Below are 23,062 nucleotides of genomic sequence, written 5' to 3'. Positions count from 1 at the left end.
ATGCCCTGCCTCCTGTGTGGACCTGCACTCTGATTGGCTCGTGCAGCTGTCTCTTGTGCTTGATCTAACCATGTGGCCCCGCCTGCTGTGGCATCACATGGTTCCGTCAAGCGCCAGGGACCGCCCGGCACACGCTCGCCTGCGTCTACTGGCCGATTAAGTGACTCGGAACCTTAACTGATGATCAACGTTGCAATAAAACACATCATATATATGAAGGTCTGACATGATTGCCCCTTTTGCACTGCATGATGCTTTACAAAACCAGATACTACATTGCAAAAAAAAAAAATTAAATATCCCAAACCAAGGCACAGTATGCAATATTTCTTTGACCATTCTTCATTCGCATCAGCGGTTATCCTGTGCAGTTGCGATATGTTTACACCCCGGAAATGCATCTTCAGTTTGGATAGTTTGCTGGCATAGCTGCTTTAGAGGGCCTCGTTGTCGACCATGAGCGAGCATGTCGCAAACGTGTAGAATTGAGAGTGGACCAGGGCTTTCTGCTGCCGTGCCTTCTTGAGAGCATGAAAAAGCTTGCAGCTCAAGCATCATTGCACAATGTTGCGAGAAAAATGCAAGATGAAATAGCATCCATTTTCCAAGGTTTTTTTTTTTTTTGAACACTATCAAGGTTTTTCATCATTCAAATTTGGGAGAGTTGTGTTGTGGTGTGTCAAATTTAGAGGATATATTTTTTTTCACTTTACAGGGACTTTAAGTCATTATAACCTTTAATTGAGGATCTTATTACAGGTGGAAAAATGTTTTGCCCATTCCATTGTTTTTTAGTGTGATTGCCCGACGTACTCAAAGTGGTGTGTAGTGAATTTCCCATTAAGGAAATTCAAGAACTAAAACCAGACTAGAACTTTGCAATGGAAAAGAATCATACTTCAGCATTCGTTGTTTTAAAATTGTACTTTTGATAGTATGCATTGGGAAGCATAATTTTCTTTTTCTAATCAAGGACAAAAATGAGAAAATCTTGGCGTCAATTATGAATGTGTTTTAGATGGCTGCACTGTGTACTGTTAAAAGAAGTAATGACAATCTGATATAGAACTGGCTTGAGATGGGAACGTTTAAAAAATAAGTAATAAACAGGAGGATTGCCACTTTGTGCTGTTAATTATTGCACGACATGTCCACTGAGATTTCAGATCCGCCACACACCTGCTCCTGCTTCCAAATGGTCATACGGCAGCGCTTCAGGGCTAGCATGGCTCATCCCAGCGCCCCTTTTAAAACCTCCGAACCCTCTTCTATTGCCGCTAAAGGAACAACTAATGAGCTTTCTGTTTTTGCTTAAAAAAAAATAATAAAAGTTTAACTCTAACTGCTTTCCTTACTTTTTCCCTAACAACATAATTTTGTGGCAGGCCAGAGACTTGATTAAAAAATATTTTGCTCATGAGAGGAGCAAACGTTACCATGCTGATAGACAAGAACATTGAAATGTGCAGGTCGGTATGCATTTTATAGAAATGTAGAATTTCCAAGGAAAACTGTCAGTAATTTGAACCTGCCTTTTTTTTCCCTGAGTCACTTTTTGCCGCTCACTTATCGACAGGTCAAGAAGACTATCGCAGCCGACTGAGCGGCGAGTGTTTCCAGGACCTTGTTTGTCCCGACAAATGCCGCTGCGAGGGCACCATGGTGGACTGCTCCAACCTGAAACTGACCCGCGTTCCCTCGCATATCCCGGAACACACTACCGACCTGTAAGTAGTCGCACAAAAGATTTTGTTGATTATATTTTTGTATTTGCATGTGCATTTGCAAAACAATGTATGGCATGGAAACGATAAACGTCATTATAGTATGCATGCCAAGCCTGTACATGGCGATGTCGAGGAGAAAGATTGGTCGGTCGGTCTATAATGATAGACCAAGGCAAGCATTGGCCAATTGATTTTGAAAGAACTGTACTAAGGACCCTTTTGAGTGGACTTTTTACCGTCCATTATATCAAGGTTCCGCTTGATTTAAAAGCAAGTCTCTGAATTCACTTTACATGATATTAAATTTACACAGCACACCTCACATAACCTGTAGGAATAAGTCAAGACAAAACTCTCTTAATCTTGCCGTGCCGCTATCTTCCCTTTTCCTATTTTGGTTTTAGCTCCCATGTTTAAAAAAAAAAAAAAAAAAAAAAGTTCTCATTGATGTGTTCCATCTCGCTACAAGAACCCAAAGGAGCCATCGTGACATCCGGCAAGTCTCACACTAGCATACTGAACAGTCCCTTATATTTTTTTTTCGCAGTGATAAATGGGATGGCGCATAGAGAGCAATATGCAACAGGGAGATCCTGATTACATTGTGAGCAGGCTTAAAGTATTGTGGCTCTGTGTTCAGCTTCTACTGGGGGCTGATAGGGGATTATTATAATAAGACGGCGCCCCGCTCAGTATTCAGCAGAGCCGTTCAACATAAAGAATGACATGAAATGTAAGCACATCGATGCAAGATGTGATGAAGTCGAGTCCTTAGAGCTGCGCATAAAGGGAACAACGGGTTGCCACAAAGCGCAGTGATGTCGAGAAACAAAAAGATGCGCAATATCAAACAAAAGCCAAAAAAAGTTTGGAGAAGAACATCCCTGCTGGTCCGAGAATACAACTGCGAATACAAAGAACCTTAACCACAGTGTTGTCTCCATCATTTGGATGCAAGTACCTCTTCACAAATATCGTGATGAATAATCTCAAGCAGAGGAAATTTTCTCTCATACATTGGAAAAGAGGAATTTGCCAAATGCAGGAAACAATGTAAAAGTCATACATATATGAATAAATAACATGATCTGCATAAATAGAAGATGAAGTCAAACGAATGCCAAATTGCCGAATGGTGGACTTGATGGAGAAAACAGACTTTGGTGGGGGGAAAGCGTTGCTTAAACATGTTCTGTCCAGTGCGGTTTATATGTATATAGACAAAACAGGATTTTCCCTGAATATTAGCTGGCGGTAATTTAAAAATATCATCATGTAACGTTGTTTGTTTTCTATGTGGCAAGCTTTCCCAAAGACGTTACAAAGTTTTGAAACTCAAATTGGACAAAAAGATGACTAAACATTTCCCCGTTATCTTCGTATTGGCCAGAAAATGTTAACGATTCATGCCTGTATCATTTATCCCAGGAAAACGAAGCTCATGCCACTGGAATCATCTATAAAATATCGTCTCCTCTAAATCAATGCATCTTGGAAATTTCACACGCATCCATCATTCACACATATGCTTTTCCGTAAAATGACTTCACTCTTAAAACATTCATCCACAAAAGCCAATGGCCCCTATAACCTGCCTTCTTAAAATATAATCGTCGTTTTTTCTTTGCACCTGCTGTAACATTAAAGAATTTATTGGTGAGAATATTTTCTCTAAATGCACTCGCAGAGTTTATAGTGTGATTAAGTTGCCTTTCATGCCTATGTGCAGCAAATTATGACCTCGGTTGTGTCAAAGTAGCAAACTGAACAGACAAGCATGCGTAAAGTTGATTGTTTTAATAGCCTTTTACTAAGAATAGCTTCAATACAACAGATGTCTCTTTGGCGCATTGTCGGTATTCATGACCCCATAGAAATGATTCATTGTTGTCTCTCCTGATCTTTTTTTCACCCTCGGCTCTAAATTAGCAACCTCGCTTCGGCTTAACGTTTGAGGAGTCACTAAAGGCCTTTTAACCTCTTTTTTAAGACTGTTGACTTTGAAAGATGGACTTTGTGACATCTGACCAACTCAAATTGTCTTTTTGCGCAGGAGGCTGAACGACAACGAGATTGCTGTACTGGAGGCGACGGGGATGTTCAAGAAGCTTCCGAACATGAAGAAAATGTACGTATGCTTCAATGTAATGGAACTTTTTTTCACCTCTCGTCACGAGGTGTGATCCTCTCATCACGAGAGGAAATCTTTCAGGCCAAGGACGATTGGTTGACCACTTTGGTGCAGATAGCTGTTACCTTCTCACCAAGCCTTTTGTTGGTGTTTTTTAGTTGGAGCCATTCACACTTTGTGCAGGTCTGCAGTTTTATCCCTGACATTTTTTGACGGTTTTATTAAGTCTTGTCCATGTTGGTTTGAGGTCCGCTTTGGAAAGTCAAATCTCCCATTCCGATGACAAATAATAGTCTGACTTTTTTTTTTTAAAAAAGAGATAAAAAAAACCATTCACCTTCCAAACAAATGGTTTGGCGTGTAAAATCTCTGCTACAATTATTAAAACAAATTGCTTTTTTGAACTATATCTGACATAATCCATCGATTATATTCTACCTAGTTTATATTCCACCTACTTTACACCAGAACATGGTCTCAAATTTGCTACCATTAAACATTTGCTCAAGATACTAGCCCCTGCATTGCGACAGTAACTAGCTACTGTTGCTATAGCGCTCCCAGCTATATGGCATCTCCTCTCACACAATTTGAATATGGTAGATCATGTGCATTTTTACAAATATCACCTTATTATAATACTATACTATAATATTACTATTCTACCTTACCTATCCATTACCTTAATCAATAAACAACCATAAAAATCAGAGACTCTTTGTACGTAACCTAACATAAGAAGTCCAGGTCATTATTTCCTTAACTGAATGATGACGCCTGATATATTGTGGTTGTCAAAAACTATGCATTTCTGCTTTTATCTGACAGTAGTGAAGGCCTTACCTATTGGGCAATAGACGACTATTTTCCTTCTCTTGTCGGTTCACGCCTTGATGCTCTATATGTGTTTGTTAAGGCAGCCGCAGACGCACGGAGCAACGTTATCTGTCTAGTTCAGGGGACGGCTCATTATTATGTAAATTAGGTGGCTGTTCCCTGTCGGCCGTTTCAACAATTGTTCCGCCCGTGTTACTCTATACTGAGGAGACATATGGGATGGGAAACACCATAGACCGGCTAACAAATCTATCGTAGTAGTGCTATAAGGCTTTAAGTAGTGTTTGACTATGCACACTGCAGCAACACATGTAGACAGACAATATAAAAGTATTCACAGGCAGACGGGTATTTATCCTTTGCATAAATTGACTAATATTACTGCAGCTTAGCAGTAATATCAGTTGTGAAACTCTTCTCCTTTGCCTGTGCAACTGTTATATTGCACCCCAAGTGATCAATTGTTGTATTTCATTCATATATTCGATTTAATTATTGCAGTTTGTTTTTCCAAAGTACATTATGAACGAGAGCTATTTTCTTTATTGGAAAACAGATTACAAATGAATGTTTCAGTGTACCCGTGAGGTTCCGGAACAAATTAAACCTGTATGTCAAGGCATCACTGTACATATAGTTATTATTGTGGTTGTATTATGCAGTGGCATATGAAAATTATTGGCAACTGTATGGAGTTTACATTTTGTTAAGCTTGTTTAGAGTCCTTAGAATCAGACAAAATCATTACCAATCAAATATAGATTAGATCCATTTCAATGGTGCAGTGGTATTTGTATGAAATCCTACCAGATTGCCAAGTGAACAGAATCCTCAGTGTGTACACTTGGTGAGGGACTTTATGATGAATCCTATGGCGAGACTTCATTACACTATGCAAATTGTAACAACAAGGAGGAATGGTAGACCCAAATGTGCTTTTTGTCTAAGAGAAAAAGAGCAAATATTTGCTTTCCACCACATTAGCTCTGCTCTCCCAAGCGACATATAGGATTTGGCCACACACAGGGGAGAGATTAACTGCTCATTATGTCCGCCAACCGCAAAGACGTGCATTTTACACTGTATGTACGTATTGCCCTGCCTGGTGGGTTAGCATTGGAATATAGTCGGACGGCAAAATATGTGCTTGGGAGAGAACACGAGGAGGAAAATGGGGACAGAATAGGCGGGAGCAAAAAAGTTCGGGAAGAGGAAATTTGACGAGAGGCGGAAAACAAGCCAGGAAGAGATGGAGAGGAGGAAGCCAATAGTAAGCGGAAATAGAGGCTTGGCCTTCGATTCAGATTTACAACTGCGCTTTATCTACAACGTGCGTGCGCGTGCGTGTGTGTGTGTTGTGATGGAGGTGGGTTGGGTTGAAAGGGGAAAAAAAAATAAGTTGATTTATTGGAGAGGAAATTGCTAACCATCTCGCAGTGTCGCCAACAATACAGATTGGCTCCGCTCTCATTTCCATTTTGCTCCTCTCAATTCCTTCCGTCTGTTCTTCATCCTCTTCCACTCCCACGGCGCCGATAAGAAGCAGCTCCCGCGGGTTTCCTCGAAGATCCGCACGGGTTGTGATAGACATCATCTGGACTTATTGTCTCTGCGGCTTTTCATTTTTAATTTTTGCGGGGAGATAGATTGTCGTTACCTGTCAGATGATAGTGAGAACGCAACACGAAATCCTCAGGTTGTCGAGATGCAACAGGAGGTACATCTGCGCAATACGATGAGTCCAATACGAGAAGTGTAATAAGAATTGACTCTGTGACAAATGGAATTCCTCATCTTAAAGAAGTGCTCCACCCATGAGTAAAAATACAATCTGTATATAATTCTTGATTCTTTTTTTGTTCATTCATTCATTATAATTCTTGATTACATTTTTTGTTCATTCATACATTTTTCTTCACAGTATAGTATTAAGCTATGGTGTCATTTTTTTTTTATTGGCAGATGATTTTGGTGTTACGTGATTATTCTTTTCTGTTTTTAAGATCACACTGTCAGCAGTGAGTCATTTTTAAGATAAATTTGTTCATGGTGACTTCTTTGTTGCAGCAACCTGAGTAATAACAAGCTGCGGGAAATCCGCGAAGGATCTTTCGATGGAGCGTCTGGGGTTCTGGAACTTCTCCTGACTGGCAACAAGCTCACGGGTCTGCAGGGACGAATGTTCAGAGGCCTCACTGGACTGAAAACTCTGTAAGTGTACCCCCCTAGCATATCCGCATATTTTTATTGATATCCTCAGGCTAAGAAATAATGTCGAAGTAGGTTGAGGATCTTCATTGAGACAAAAGTAGTGCTTTGGCACCATTTTGTGGCATCTATTGGATATATAATCAAACAATTACTATCATTACAACAGTATTCATAGTAAATCCTGTGCTAATTATTCACAGGTTTTCGCTATTCGCGGCACGGCTCGGTTCCTAACCCACATAAAAAGCGAACAATTCTGGATTTGGAGACAACAATGGAACACATTAGTTACAACTTGGTTGATGTGTGTGCACCTATATGGTGGAAGAATGCTCGTAAACATGATAAACACGCAACATTTGAAGGAGGATTGGACGTTTTTATGCAGCACTGAGAAAGAAAATGTTCTGGAATCCAAGCTCCAGCATAGGATGCTATTAAAATGTGCATTAATTGTTGGCTTTTATAGCCTAAATGCCGTTTTGATTTGTGTTAGTAACTGATACTGTGGGGCTGTTTATTCACCCACCCTGAAATCAAAGCTAATGACAGCCTCATTTAACCACCCACTGGCTAGCATCCAATTAGGGGGTTACTTGATAGTGCACAGAATCATGAGCCAAGCTAATGTCGCCTGTACATCCAGAGTAATGACAAGCTAATGCTATCATATATATACGCGGGCTAATGACTCTCTAATGGCATCAAAACCGTCTCTGTCTCATGTTAAGCGGCTCCGTGTTACAGTATTAGCCAAGCTAACTCGGTTAGCCTCCCCGCAGTTTGCTAACTAACTTGATTAGCCCCAACCCACGTGACGACCGCAGCTGATATCACGGGACAGACTCCATGTGGTTGTCCTTAAGAGACCAGTCAGATCGTATAATGCTATTTAATCCACTCAAAGTAGATGTTTTGTTGCCAAGACACACATAAAGCTCTTTTGACAAAGATTGGATGTTTGATTTTGAGATAAACATGTGAATGTTGAGCATTAGTTTAGTGTTTGACAGGCAACCCCTGTCATATACTATATTAATCCAAGTATTGTCTTTGTAACTACAGCCTGACAGCCGTGTGTTTCTATAAATACTTCATAATGCATGAGTGGAAGTAATAATCTTCCAGTGCAAATATTTTCCCAACAAATTACCCCCCCCCCCCCCCCCCCATTACCCAAGTTGTATTTGCATTGAATTATATGTTGTTTTTCATGTCAAATCGACAGTTGAGATTGTGAGTTATTTGTATGATTTATTACCCGTGCTCCAGAATGTTGCGGAGCAACCAGATCAGTTGCATTGACAACACGACATTCACGGGCCTGAGTTCAGTGCGTCTGCTGTCGCTGTATGACAACCGGATCTCCAGCATCGCCCCGGGAGCCTTTGCCACCCTACACTCCCTCTCGACGATGTGAGTCATGTTTGTTTTATCCTCCCATCGCTTAAGGCAGTGTCACAAGTAGATAGTTTATATTTTTAAAAAGTCAAACATTGTATGAAAATGTCACAAAAGTGGATATGCACGTGATTTGTAACGTCTGCCATCGAGTGAGAGCATTTAATTGCTCTGCTCTGCATGTCACTACACATCCCTGACATAGACAGGTGATCAAATATTACAACATTAGATGGTTTGTGGCAAATAAAAAATAATGTTGGCAATCAATGAGCTGTCAGCGTTTCTTATTAAGACACCTTCAAACTGTTTTATAATTTGAAAAAAGTTTTATTGTTTTTTTCCCCCCCCAGACGGTCAATCATTTGGTGTGCATGATTGTAGTGCTTTGTCAACGTTGTCTATTTTGTAGGTCCAAGAAAATGAGATTATTGACACTGTCATTTTAGCAAGAACTTCAAAATGTATGGACATTTATTTCCTGAGCTATTTCCATGTAATTGTATCTCAAGGCGAGCCATGTTCCCCGTTGCGATTATGAGGGAGCGAATAAGATGCCATTACCTCTTGTCCTCCATCTTCTGACCACCTACTGTACACGTGAAGGTTGTAAATAACATCAGTGCAGTAAAAGCTCATAAGTTGATCTTTATTTCTTACTGTGAACACATACCACACTATAAAAGTCTTGCCCTCAAAACAACAGAAGCTCATATAGCTGTCAATTTCAATTCAAGGTTCTACCTCATTCCATTTTGGACTCAAGTTTTGACAGGGAGGTTGGACAAATACCCATTGCTGCATAAACTTGAGCTGCAACGTACAGTTTTCTGGAGAACGGCTGCAACAGATGAATAATGATTGTCTTTTTTGTGCATAGCATTACGTCAAACTTGTTCATATTTAATTGGCACGTATTGTGTGCGATGAAAGAATTGAGGGCAATTGTTGTGGAAGGCCTGTTTGCTCATTTCCTTATCTGCTTCGATGTATCTTTTTTTATTATTATTTTGAAGCTTCCTCGCCACCAACCCACACACCCCTTTAACGCCTTGTTTTCTAGTAGAGTGTGTAATTTTAATTAAAAGATTAACATGTCAAAAAGGGGAAGGAAGTGATTTTGCTGAGGTCGGGGCGCCACACATGGTAGTCAATTCAGTGTGAGGAAATGAAGAAATCAGTGGCCCTCCTAAGATCTAGCAGCAACTTTAGCATTGCGGCCCATAATGCAATATTAAGCGTCGTGCTGAATTGTCGTCGCCAGAATTTAAAAGTCTGTTGAAAAGATCTTTTAAAATAAATGGAAATGCGATTGATCCCTTTCAGGCCCATAAAATTTGAAAAGGTGTTTTTTTGTAATAAAGAAAATTGCATTTTGTCATCTACTTAATTAAAACATCCAATATTAAAATAATTAGATTTGCTTCAACCCAATGGGCATTGTGCTGCTTCTTCTGGTATGTTTGCCTTAAAATATAATTTAAAAAAAAAACAGTCTGACGTAAAGGAGCGTATGCTTGTAAATACTTTTCTTATTATATATGTTGATTCACCTTTTGTTTTCAAATGTCCTTTGCTTGTAAAGTAATATATAATTTGTGCATTAAAACTAGGCAGCAACATTGAAGAGCGAAGATTAGAGGTAGTTGTTTAGAAGCAACAGACGTCTGGTGTCTAGCAGAGTTATCAGCAACCATAACAATACATTTTTCAACACGACAATGTTGCAAGAAACTCAGTGGCTTGTTTACTGTATTCCTGTAGCCATGGTAACAAATTTCCCCAAAGTTGCAGCACAAACTGAGCCAGTGCGAAACAGTTGAGCTGACCCATCATTCATTTTTCAAGATGAACCTTTGTCTCAGGAGATGCCAGCTGCCAAACCCGTTCTTCTCCCTCCCTCCCTCCCTCCTCCCTCAGGTTTAATATGCCTTACCGCAAATATCACATGAGCTGTCGGAAAGGCAACAAAACGCTATGAGAATTCATCAAAATGAATATGATGAATATGATAACCTTCTTTTCTTTTGCTTCTTTTTCTGTTTGGTTCGCCTGGTCTGCTTATCTCTGCCTCTCTGTATATTATTTAGTTCCCAAAATGAATAGAAAATGAATGATAACCTTTTTCTCCAGGCCTCTTTTATTCCCTCTTTGCCCCCCTCCTTCTTGCCCACCAACACCACCATGCACTTCCATCTGTTTACGACTAAATGTGCCTTGGTGCCTAAGTAATTTTCAGTGTTGTAAAGTCAACATTGAAATTCTGCTGCTCATAGCAACTGAGAAACGCTTTCTCTCGCTTGCTTGCTGTTGGTGTCCCTTCTGTTAGTCTTTGTCGTGTCGGGTCAGTGCACCAAAGATTTCTTTTGAAATCAAAACTGACGAAGGGTCCGGTTGATTCGGCTTTTGCGGGTACGAGCGCAAAATATTTCTTCATGGTCCTTCGTCTTTAAAGCCAAACTATAAATACAGAAGGAACACAGCATAACCTCCCATGCGCTAATTTTGTTCCGTGTGTTTTTGCAGTAACCTCCTGTCCAACCCTTACGTGTGCGACTGTCACTTGGCCTGGCTGGGTCAGTGGTTGAAGAAGACCAGAGTGGTGAGTGGAAACCCTCGCTGTCAGAGACCCGCCTTCCTCAAGGAGATCCCCATCCAGGACGTGGCCAACCCCGACTTCACATGTGATGGTGAGGCCACACGTTAGCTCTGAGACATACATGTGAGTTTCATCAGAACGTAATCCTCAACCCTCTACCACAACTCTATACTAATTGCAAAAATTCATATCCACCAGAATCTTTGCCATGTTAGCCGGCTTTTTCAGCTTAGGTGCTGAATCTTATATTGAGGTGTTTGCTGATTGTAAACAGGGGGCAGGGACCTCCTTAGGCTTATCAATTAATGAGTGTCCACAAAACAATCATCACTATTGATTTTGAATTACATCCATTTCAAGCTGTCTCACGGTTCATCTGAGGTTGTGCTCTTCCACATCTTGCAAGGACGTTTGAGCGGTCGTAGCTATGGATAAATTAAAACAAATAAAGTAGTGGAATGGTACACGAGGATTTGACATTTTCCAACCTACCACTTGGAAAAATAGATTGCAATGTCGCTCAAAGTCAGAGTTCCTAATGGAACAAAGTGTAGATGAAGTAATATGATTTAAAACATCGTTAGCGGCAACAGACACAGTAAAATACTAAAGACAATCAGTACAGTATCTACATGTTTTGATTACGGCATTAATATGTTGATATATCATTTGTCTATGAAATTTTCAACAATCTTTCTGGTTTTTCTTTTTTTTTTTAAAACAGTCTTTTTATTTCTTTTCAAAATTGTTAAAACTGCCACACAAGAAGTCAAGTCTGTTGCCACGAGTGCTGGCGGTCAAATGACTAATTCACAAACAAAACAAATACCATATCACAGTTGTCACTGTTTTCTTTACGCTGGAACATTTTGAGGTCATAATTCATAAAAAAAAGATGAAATTCTCATGAGAGGAAAGAGAATTGAAATGATCAGGGTGTAATTGTTCACATTATGTCATGTTGTGCCAGTGAGTCTCAACTTGAACAAACAGTGCTCAATACGTCATCGTTTAACCAAGCGTCCAGATGCGCACGTCAGTTTTTCAAGGCCTGCGTCTCATGCAGTTCTCTCAGTCGCGTTGTTATTTTGGAAATACGGCGGCCCATTCGCACGTCCCACATCCTCTGCAGGGTATAGTGAGGCCGGCGTGATCGCTAACCGCTGGCCAGCAGCCTCTAATGACATCATGACATCACTTTGTGGTTCCCGCTCTGACGCTGCCGTTACCGCGACAATGTCGTCCCATCGCCACCGGGGCTGCTCGTTTCGGTGGCCAAGTTTAACGCTACGCTGCTGCCTTCCTCCTCATCCTATTTACTTGGAATTACTTTTCACTCCTCTGATAATTTCCTGTGCTGCAAGCTTTTATTAAAGATCAGCTTGGAAAGTCGTTAGCTGGTTTGGCTTTGGTGAACCGTTGGTGTAAGATTTGACTACATGAAGTCATGTAAAGGCTCTTGGAGTGGTTTATTGCACGTTCAAACACTATTTTAATCATTGGGTGGGTTTGATGTGTAAATCCGACCTGAGGAGTGCTGTTACTTTCGTGGCTTGTATCATTGAGTGTGGAGAGTGGGTGCCCAGCATCCAAAAGGTTGCTGGCTTGACTCCGGATTATGCATGGTCCATCCGTTTACAAGTTTAAAAGTACCCATCAGTTATCTGAACCGATCCTCACGAGGATGGCGGACACGCTGGAGCAGTAGGTGGGGACACCCTGAACCCTGGTTGCCAGCCAATCGCGGGGAACACAAAGAAGAATAACAATCCACACTCACATCTACGGGCAATTTGGAATGCTCAATTGGCCTACCATGCATGTATGTAGAATGTGGGAGGAAATCCCACGCTGACATGGGGAGAGCATGCAAACTCCACCGGAGCCGGACTCGAACCTGCGACCTCTGCACTGTGAGGCAGATGTGCTAACCTGTGTCTAGGCAGGCTCATATTCTTGTCACAATTAGTAAACATTACTAAAGCGGTATAGAGCAGAGAAGAAACTTTTTCTTACAAATAAGTACTTGTACTACTACTATTTTGATTTTATTCTGAGAATTTGAGTTGATTTTTATTCTTGCTAAAATAATACACACAAATAAAATGTTCATTTTTGGAGCTGTAATTGTATTGATTCTGTGAAAACGTAATATTGTCAGACTGATACCAGCCGATGCCTACAAAGACAAGGAGATGTGAAAGAAAGTTATATCACTGCACATCACTGGGAATTTACCCACATGACATGGCTATTCACAAGGAACTCCAACTTTAAATGCGGTGAAGCACTCCTTGAATCTAAACATTATCTGAGTAAATTACATAACTGTTTTGACTCTATTGGTTCCTTAATCTCTGTAAATTGCCTAATTACTTCGTTTCTAAGCCAACAGTCAGTTTCTGTCCAAGCAGTGTGAAATTTGTCCTGCTTGAATTTCACTAAATACTGCAAAATTTATGGCTCGCAGTAACATCACAATATACAAAAAGAATGACCACTAAATATAAACTCATTTCAAGTGTCTCTTTACCCAGGCACACACACACACACAGAACCTCAAGTTGCGTTATTATTGGCACAGTGGCCTCCTCATTATCCTTCATTACGGTTTTAACTCTATTCAAAGCACAGTTCAAGTGTTGTCATAATGCAACCAGCAGCGCGACGTTAGCAAATGTGTGATTATGTGAGTGTGTGTGTGTCATACGAGCAAATGGAAGCCTTTCTCAGCCAAGAACAATGCTCTGGGCTTCGATCCTTCCTAACTCTTGAGTGTTGGACTCCCGTACAGCCCGCCATGTGTTTTTGGTTGCGACCGTGTGTTTGTAAGCGTGCTTTGCTCGCTGTGCTAGCTTGCATGCATCTGAAGTGATTTTATTTGTCTGTGCATGTGTGTAGGGGGGTGTCTTGTCACACAGCCCATAAGTGTTGGGCTATCTTATCAGATTCAGTTTATCTGAGATAAAATAAGATTATTGATCCCACCGTGTAGGATTAACTGAATAGAGCAGCCGGAGGCCTTTAGATGAAACAAAACAGGCGTACAGTAACAAATAAAACAAAAATGTCTTGAACGTCTCTTCCTCTGTAACTAAATTGGCTTAAACAACCTTATACAGTAAGTACTAAAGCAAGTTAAAAAAAACAAATAATAAATAATAAATATGTAGTCATTTACCAGAGAGCTGTATCGGATATGATTATATATCATATATATGTATGTACGTATATAGTATGTATGTATGAATTAACTAAAAAAAAAAAAAATCCATTTCACACGTTGAAGCTGCACAGGTCGACGCCTCTAGGGAGGCGGGCCTCCCTCAGAACTCGGCTACTTCAGAGCGATGATGTGTAAAATGACGCATGATACATATACATACATATATATAATCTTCTCTATGGTAAATGCATTACAAGTGTAAAATGTTTATTGCACCGGTGGATTTTTTTTTTCTTCTAACCATGGTTGCTTTTATAAATTTACACTCCACATGTTGGAATGCTCAGATAAATTTGGCAGCCACATGTTCAATTATAATCTATAAATGGGGGGAAATAAAACAATTCTTCTTTTTCTTTAAGCATCCTTTGTTTTTCTAAGGTAATATAATTATTTATTTATCGTTCATCCCTTTTTTAAAGAAATGTGCTCAGATTGATACTGTTGGTTGTTAGGGGGGGGGGGGGGGGGGGAATTCCTGTTGAGCAATGCACCAAACTCCAAAATTGCATGGGCACTGTTATTGGGGGGAAAAAAGGCACACGTTGGCTTAAAATAAAATCACTTACACATACAAATACAACTGGGATGTTTTTTTATCTCGGTTTGGTTTTGATTCCACTATGTCTCTTTTGCTCTGCGTCTTGCAGGTGTCGAGGATAACGGCTGTCTTCCTGCATCTGGCTGTCCCGATGTCTGCACATGCTCAGACAGCGTGGTGCGATGCAGCAACAGAGGGCTGCGCTCGCTGCCCAAGGGCATTCCCAAGGACGCCACGGAACTGTGAGTCCGGTGCACTCCCTCCTGGCAAACACCCGCACGAAACACACACTAATACCGATTGTAGTCGATAAAATAGTTTGGAACCAACCATATACACAATGCAAGGCGATGTAAATTAAACAATGTGTGAGTCATTATAGAATGTCAGAAAAATCTGCGACGGGTGAACCAAATTCTTCTCAAAAAGAACTGACCTCCACTGATTAAAAGGGCGCCAAACCATATTTGTGGCTGATAAAATAAATGATCTGTTTATCATTAACAAGGCAATTATTTTCACTTAAAATGTAATTGAGAGTGCTTTTGTATGTGAAAATAATGGTGAGCAGACACAGACAACGCATAATCAACATGCGAGGGCCAAAATGTTTTGAAATGGTTTCGTGTTGAAGTCAATTCCGTGGATTGCACTTTCTGTCCACAAGGAAGGGGAACGGGCGTTACAGAAAGCTGGATGTCCAAACCTGTCGTCCATGTTTTGGAATTACTTTCTAAACATTCACTGGTTCGCAATGCCAATGACTGTTTTATAAAGGATTTGTCAAATCACTGCAAATTCTGCTCACATTTTCCATCCTAGCTTACGTCATTCCATTTCATTCTTTTCCACTTTTAACTAAGAGCTGCAATAGTGGTGTAAAAGAGCAATAATGTTGGCAGCTCGAGGAAATAGTACGAAAGATTTTTTTTTGTTTTAACGGAGAGAAAAATCCCTCATACTAACGGTGAACCACGACATGCCCGCGCAAATTGTCACCACTCCCCTAGCTCTGGAATGATTCCTGCTGCTCGGGGTCAATAACAGTGATTAGGTATTGATCAGACGCAAGAAGACACTCCATCATAGTGTCCACTCGACCTATTTCTGACCCGAGAGAAAGCGAGCGGGACCAGTGTGTCGTAAAGCTTCTGCTCGGTGTGTGTGACATGTTGTGAGATTATATGCGTGTCGATGTAAAATCTCCGCTGAGATGTGCTTAAATGTAGTTTTTGTGTTTGTATTGTATTTGTTGTTACAAGTCATCAGTTTTTGCTTCAATTTCTTAGCGTAAAGCTGATAAAATGAATAGCAGTTTGGCAATTACTTCTAAAAAGTTCATAAAAAGGTTTTTTAAATGCCATTCACAGTTCATAATTATACTGTGTGTATTTCAGACGAACTTAATTCCAACATAATTGAAGCATCATTGACGTGCTAACGGTTGGCATAGTAGAAGCAATGGCGATTTGAATACTAATGGAGAACTCATAACTCATATTTCCATGCACATATTTTTTATCATTTACAAAAATATTGCACAATCTTGAGGAAATTCGAGACGTGGGGGAAGATGATCTGCCTGACTGTAGAACTATACTGCCTCCAGATGACCGACATAGCGATGCCAGCACTGTCCAGCTTTACCAAAAAAGCAGCACTAACAATACTAAGATAGTATCAGGCATGGCTTCTGCATACTGTAGGATTATTTCTTTTTTTAATACAATTGTATATAACATATCCCTTGCAGTTATCTGGAGGGTAATATGCTGACTTCTGTGCCCAAGGAGCTGGCGGCCCTGAAGCATCTATTACTGGTGTACGTACCCGTCATTGCTCGCTCCCGTCGGCTAAATCCTCGTGTGGTCGACAAAGTGTGTGTGTCCTCCAAATGTGTGTATTAAGCAATGTGTGTTGCCTCTACAGAGACCTGAGCAACAACAGCATCAGCACAGTGTCGCCGTACACCTTCAGCAACATGACTCAACTGGCCACGCTGTAAGTTATTACCATGGCAGTACACTCAGTGAGGCGATCAGATTGCCTGCATATGTTTTTGTGGTTTAAGCTCCATTCACAGTTAAAAGCTGACATTGTTGGTTCCATAATGTTGGGTCCGTGCATGTTTGTACATATTTGGGCAGAGCATTTTGTTGTCACAGGTTGCTCCACAATGGAAATCTGTATATTGGGAAGCAACACCACATATTTGTTTAACTCGTATTCGTTCCCAAAAAACATTTATTTAGATTTGTAAACTAATCTAACAATATAACCTTTCAAATAATGGCTTAACACATTATGGCCTAAAGCGCCTGGCAAAACATTCTAAGGGCACTCTCAAAAACCTGATGTTTTCCTGGAAGTTCAACGGTATTGTCAATGCCTACTAAATAATTAATATCGCAGCCTCTGTAGCAGATACATGTTTCCAAAAACATTTGAGAGTTTACACTTGCGGGTTTCACATATTTTTTTAAATTCTACCTTTATCCCCTGAAACACCCTCGATTAAAATTAGCCCTCAGTTCTGACTTGAAGCCTTCAAAATCATCTTCTTTCCCGTTGTCCAGAAACTATTTTTTATCCGCAAAACCCGATCTTCAGGTTCCCCTGCTTCAAAACCCTCAAGGGTGTTGTCACTTATTTTAAAATACCTACCATGCTCGGAAAACAAATCCCAGAAATTTCTACGAGCTAACAGTGCCATCACATGTTAATTCTGATGCATTTCATTGGCTGCAAGATCAAAAATTAAGGGATACAAAATGATGCATACGCCTTTCCGGTGTTAAAAGATAGAAATGCGTAAAAACGTTTCCTAGTGGTTGAAACGCTATAGTACGCTCCCATTTTGAATAGGTTAAAGAGGGTAATCAATTTGAAAAATATACTATTTTTAATAGCTGCTCAATAGAGCAAAAACTATTGTAAACACTCCATAATCTCCACTAACAACCCAGGCTAAACCTAGCTCCTTCCAACACACAAAGATCTCAGTGAAATGTGTATCACTTCGATTTAATTTATTGACACCAATTATGACATCCCCATTAGTTGCTGTAATTATTATCAATTTCTAAACTCACATTCAGGATTATGCACATCCGGTAAAAACTGTTGACTATGCGCTTTTAAGTGTTTCCAAGCACTGAAATGTTCCCTATTTTGTACAGTCACTCTTTTTCACGCCAGGGAGTCATCCAGTGCAAACAACTACATCAGTTAGCCCCCAGAAAAACATCAACGGAACAGACTGTGATTTAAGTGCACGGCTTATGGGTGTCTTTACTGCACTGCGGGGAAAGAGATAGTCCACCGCGTCTCTTCTGTTCTCACAAGAATTTAACTGACAATTTGGCAAAGATTTGGTTGAAGGTGGACGCAACGCATGAGCAAACCTCTGCAAGCAAAGCATATGCAGAAAATGGCACACAAGTACATAAATGGCTGAAACGCATCATTAAAATGTGGTATTTTAGCCCAGAAGTGATTTACGTCAGGACGTTCGGCCTTCAGGCATGTAATTAAGGATAAAAATTCATTTTCTGGAAAAGCTTTTCCGAATAACCCTGAAAATAAGCCAGGATTTTCTACTATTGAAGTGGCATTGTTTTTTTTTTCAATCATTATTACTAAAATATGATTTGGATGAGTGGTCCTTTTCCATTGTACACTTAAAAGCCACAAACTGGCCCACTGAGGCGGTTTTACCAATTGACACAAAATGGATGGACATGTCTATTGTAACAGGGTTCATTAAAATATGTCAAGGACCCCTAAACGAAATTCAACAGAAATTTGGCCTTCTTCGTTTGAAGCAGCCATTTTGGGTGCAATGTGACGAGCTCCTTCTGGAAAGTGCCTACGTGAACTATTTAAATTGCGCAAAGTCCAATTTCAAACCTCCTTGAGGCAAATTTGTGAATTCTAGCCACTGCCAGTGTAAAATTGCAAAGCTTTGTTTGCTTAAGACTTCAAACATATACTCAGCTCTGTTTAAGTCACATTGATTGTAGAGCTTGTATAACGACATGATCTCAATACTTTGAACTAACGCCCGTGACCTTCTCTCGGTTCTCTTCACCAGTATCCTCAGCTACAACCAGATTCGCTGCATCCCGGTCCACGCCTTCCACGGTCTCAAGTCGCTCCGCCTGCTGTGAGTCACAAGCTCGGCCCTCACGTGTGTCGCAGTGCTCTTCGGAGCTAAATCAAAATTTAATCAGCCCCCTTGGCGCTGTGCCATGCTCAAAGTATGTCGCAGCCTCCGGCTCGTTTGTTGCACCGGGCTACCCGAAGAGATAAAAGTGATGAGCTCTCATCATCTGCATGAGGCGGGCGCTCGATTCCCGATGCGTCCCACCGCCATCCGTTCATCCATCCATCCTTCCCTCTGTCCTCTCTTGCTTTCTCACCGCCCACCCAGTGTTGGGCTTGATGAATGGACCTTCAGTGTGTGTTTCTCTCTCTCATCCATCAGCTTGTCCACCCTCTGTCTCACGACCCAAATGCACACCGCGCCTTCCTTTTACCGCCATGGTTGCCTCTGCCTTGGCAACTAATTTTGAATCAATTGCAACGTTTTGCATTGAGTTTGAATTATTTCCAGAAAAGAAAATGCTGTCGTAAAAAGTGTGTAGTCCATCAATTACACAAACAGCCAACAACCGCTTTCACAGTCAGTGCATGATTTCCAAAGAACTGATTTTGTGTCTCAACACATAACGAACATGAAAGACCCTCAGGCTTCGTTAAGTATAATTGTCCCAAAGGTTTGTGTCTTTCATTTCTCATTGTTCTATCCACTGTTAATCTCAAAACCTCTGTCGAATGCTTTCGGCCACAGATTTTCATTCTTTTTACTCCCCGAGCCTCCTTTGTGACTTATAAAATTAACTTTGTGTCCCAGCTACAATTATTTTACCCATCTTCAGGTATTTTGGGGCTATTAAGTTGTGATTATTACACAAGAGAGATATTACACTTTTAACCGCTTTGCCCCTGCAGCCTGTTTTGGGTCTAAACAAAACAGAGATGTAAGTCTGCCGTACACGCCGCAGATGACTGTAGTCAGTCCGGCGTTTGAGCTATGACGTGCTGAGCTAGGGCGTTGTGACTAGGCGAACTGCTACTCTCGAGCAAGGAGAAAAGTGAGCTGCCATGAAGATGACGTAAAAATAGTATGTTCATTTTCACACGTCGTTTGTAAGATGCCCAATGTGTCCACGAGCACAGCTTGCTTTTTTAGTATAAATAAAAGCAATCTCGTTTTGCAGGTCTCTAGTTTTTGTTGGAGTCATATCATATAATGTTTTATCCATTTCCGCAAGGGATATTTTTGTTGTTTGTGTTTTGGTGGCTCTGACCTCTCATCTGGCGGATGCTCACAGATTGTTTTTCGTTTTCATCCTCCTCTTCTGTCCTCCTTTCATTTCACTTCATGTTGCCTTGGGGACTGCCCCCGCTTAGCAACCTGTTGCCAGGCAGTCATCACCGTCACTCCCTTATTACCCGCAGCACCCCTCTGGACTGGGCCGGTGTAGTGAGAGCTATTAGTAACTGACACAAAAACATGTACTAGTGAACTTTTTGCAGACGCACACTTTTTTACAGAAGAGACAGAAGTGCTGCGTACAATCGCGTGTATGTTCTGCAATTGCACATAGACTTTGAGAGAGGTCATTGGTGTCTTTTGGACTCAAAGGCCGTGATAATTTTTTTTTAAAAAAAACACAAATTTAATATAGAACAAAACTCATTGTAAACATAATTTATACCTAAATACTTTTTTTTTTTTTATTCACATTTGGCAGGGTTGCTTCAGATTTTTTGTGGTGTGTCAAATTTAATGGAAACATTTATTTCCACTTTGCAGGAATTTTAATTATATTTTTAATTTTAATTACATATACTATATATACGTATATGCAAATCCAAATGCTATATCGCATTCCAGCAGCGGCTGCATTTCTGTGAACACAAGCTTTCTGTTTACTTTCTTTTTATCTATAAATATTTTAGTCATTTTCCATTATAGACGTGCATGGTGGTCTTGTGCCGCAGATAATTTGAATAATTTATCATGCTGAACAAGGCCGTCTGGCAGTCACTGTGATTTACCTCATATGACGGCTGTGATTCAGTGTTTTTCCAATGAATATTAACACGACAATGGGGTATCTTAAAAGCATGAAAGTTATTTTATCACCTTAATCTACACAGTTTAGATTATGAATCCTTGGTTGGATACCACAACTCTACACTGCTGTCTCATATGTTGCTGCAAAAATTGCAAACCAAACAATATTTCTTTTCTCAGGACTCTTCACGGGAACGACCTGTCAACTATTCCGGACGGCGCGTTCAACCACCTCACGGCTTTGTCCCACCTGTAAGTACATCGCTGAAGGTGTCGGCAATACCAACAGATTGTTGGAATGTTATATTGATTTTTATGAAATGTGCGCAGGGCTTTGGGTGCCAACCCCTTGTACTGCAATTGCGAACTACGCTGGCTCTCCCAGTGGGTGAAGGCCGGATTCAAAGAACCTGGTAGGGAAAAGGTCATACCAGTGTAAAATGCTGTTATGTGGAATATGTTCTTAAGCAACCCAGTGACTGTTGACAGGTATTGCTCGCTGCACCGGACCTCCTGACATGGCTGACAGGCTTCTGCTGACTACACCGCTCAACAAATTTCAGTGCAAAGGTAAAAAGTCTGTTACTTTTAGGTTTGTGCAAAAGAACGCTCAGTTTTGAGTAAAAGTAAATTCTTCTTTTATCAGGATTTTTTTTTAATCTTTCTGTTCGTTGGTTTGACCAAAAACACAAGTTTCTTACCAAAAGGTCGAGAAAATGAACTAAATGAGTTAATGCCGATATTTCACATCCCAAAAGAATTATACATTCATAGTTGCCTTTAACTTCGAGGACAAATAATTTTTAATTTGTGACCAAATCAGTCACCCTATTTGTCTGTTTCCTGAATCAGGTCCGGTGGATATCGCCCTTGTGTCAAAGTGTGCACCCTGCCTGGCGGAGCCTTGTCAGAATAATGGCACGTGTGTGTCCGACCCATCTGGATCCTACCAGTGCACCTGTCCATTTGGATTTAAGGTGAGATGAACTGCACGCAATACTTGAGCACCTATTAGCATTATGAATTAATAATAATACAAGGGAGCTTGGAGCCTGAAAGACAGCACAACGCGACTAAGGGAACTTCTTTGCAAATAGTTTAAGAAATGTTCCACAGATAAGAATGTATGACTGAATAAATGAGTAAATCAATAGTTGAATTTGTAACTATTGACCCACAAAATGATGGGAGTTCACTATATACTGGTTTCAGAACTAATTCCCCTCCGAATGTCAAACCACAGAAAACTACTTTAACCTGAAAATCGAGACATTGGGTGAATCTTGTGATTCACAGAATTGGCCGTACGTGTACCGAGGCCCGGATCCTCGACGGATAACTGCGCCGCATAAGCTCGTGGTATTAGCAGTATTATCCGACTTAGCTCCGTCTGTGCATGCATAATGTATAGAGCCGTTCATCAGCAAAGACATGATGACTGCAGCGAAGCTTCTGACCGACCCAAAGACAAAAGGGGGCTGGCTGCGCTTACTCTCTTGAGTCTTGTAACTGCAAAGACATGCAAATCTGCTACTGACGAGAGGAAATGTATATCCGATGTGTAAATGTGTTTCATCTCATGTATTATTTAAACTGCAAGGATGCAATGAATTGCCCTTTGCTTCCCATTTTTTTTCAAGTTGAATCACAGTGGTTCTCAAACTGGGCTCTGGGGGTCTGTGACATGTAGTTGGGGGTCCAAAGATAATTTGCAATAAATTATCTCGTCTTATTTTAAAAGTATATATGTATCTACACATCATTAGCCTAATAGCATAGTTGCCCACATCATATTTAAAGAAAAGAAGAAAAACATGAAAATACGACTTTGTAGTAGTGTTTTTCCGTCTAAAAAAAAGAATTTCCTAACACTGCGTTTGTAGGTGGGGGCGGGGGTTACGTAGATTAGGGATACTTTGTCACGTGGCCAAATTTCCAAGGAGTTGCTTCAAACCAAAATGGCTGACTTGCTGTTGAATTTTAGGCGTGGGACCTTGAACCCTTTTTTTGTTTGTTTTTTGTGTCCTGCCCTAGACTTGTCTCACAAATTCCTGACCATTGGTGAAATTGGTGGCTTGGGAGATATTTTTTTTAACATTCCTGAGGGCACAGCACAGTGAGATTCAGGGCGTCAAGTTGCGGACCACTAATAAATATCCATCCATCCACCCATTGAGGAGATTCCAATACCCTCTCATTTTCGCTTTTACAGATCTTTGTATATGAATGCACCCTTTATACCCA

The 23,062-nt window shown here is 40.6% G+C and overlaps 1 protein-coding gene across 2 annotated transcripts in view; it reads left to right on the top strand.

The window, feature by feature from the left end:
• The window catches only part of slit3 (slit homolog 3 (Drosophila)), a 168,992-nt gene that overhangs the window by 121,867 nt on the left and 24,063 nt on the right, over window positions 1-23,062 (top strand). For both annotated transcript variants that reach the window (XM_037262169.1, XM_037262170.1), the window contains 13 exons: window positions 1,577-1,727; window positions 3,781-3,855; window positions 6,763-6,906; window positions 8,179-8,322; window positions 10,834-10,997; window positions 14,783-14,915; window positions 16,427-16,495; window positions 16,603-16,674; window positions 18,767-18,838; window positions 20,999-21,070; window positions 21,149-21,231; window positions 21,308-21,388; window positions 21,671-21,795. In XM_037262169.1, coding sequence (XP_037118064.1) covers window positions 1,577-1,727; window positions 3,781-3,855; window positions 6,763-6,906; window positions 8,179-8,322; window positions 10,834-10,997; window positions 14,783-14,915; window positions 16,427-16,495; window positions 16,603-16,674; window positions 18,767-18,838; window positions 20,999-21,070; window positions 21,149-21,231; window positions 21,308-21,388; window positions 21,671-21,795 — 1,385 coding nt within the window. The remainder of the gene's footprint in view (window positions 1-1,576; window positions 1,728-3,780; window positions 3,856-6,762; window positions 6,907-8,178; window positions 8,323-10,833; window positions 10,998-14,782; window positions 14,916-16,426; window positions 16,496-16,602; window positions 16,675-18,766; window positions 18,839-20,998; window positions 21,071-21,148; window positions 21,232-21,307; window positions 21,389-21,670; window positions 21,796-23,062) is intronic.

The sequence above is a fragment of the Syngnathus acus genome, chromosome 10 (assembly GCF_901709675.1).
Source record: "Syngnathus acus chromosome 10, fSynAcu1.2, whole genome shotgun sequence".
NCBI lineage: Eukaryota > Metazoa > Chordata > Actinopteri > Syngnathiformes > Syngnathidae > Syngnathus > Syngnathus acus.
This window is presented reverse-complemented; position numbering and strand designations above follow the sequence as displayed.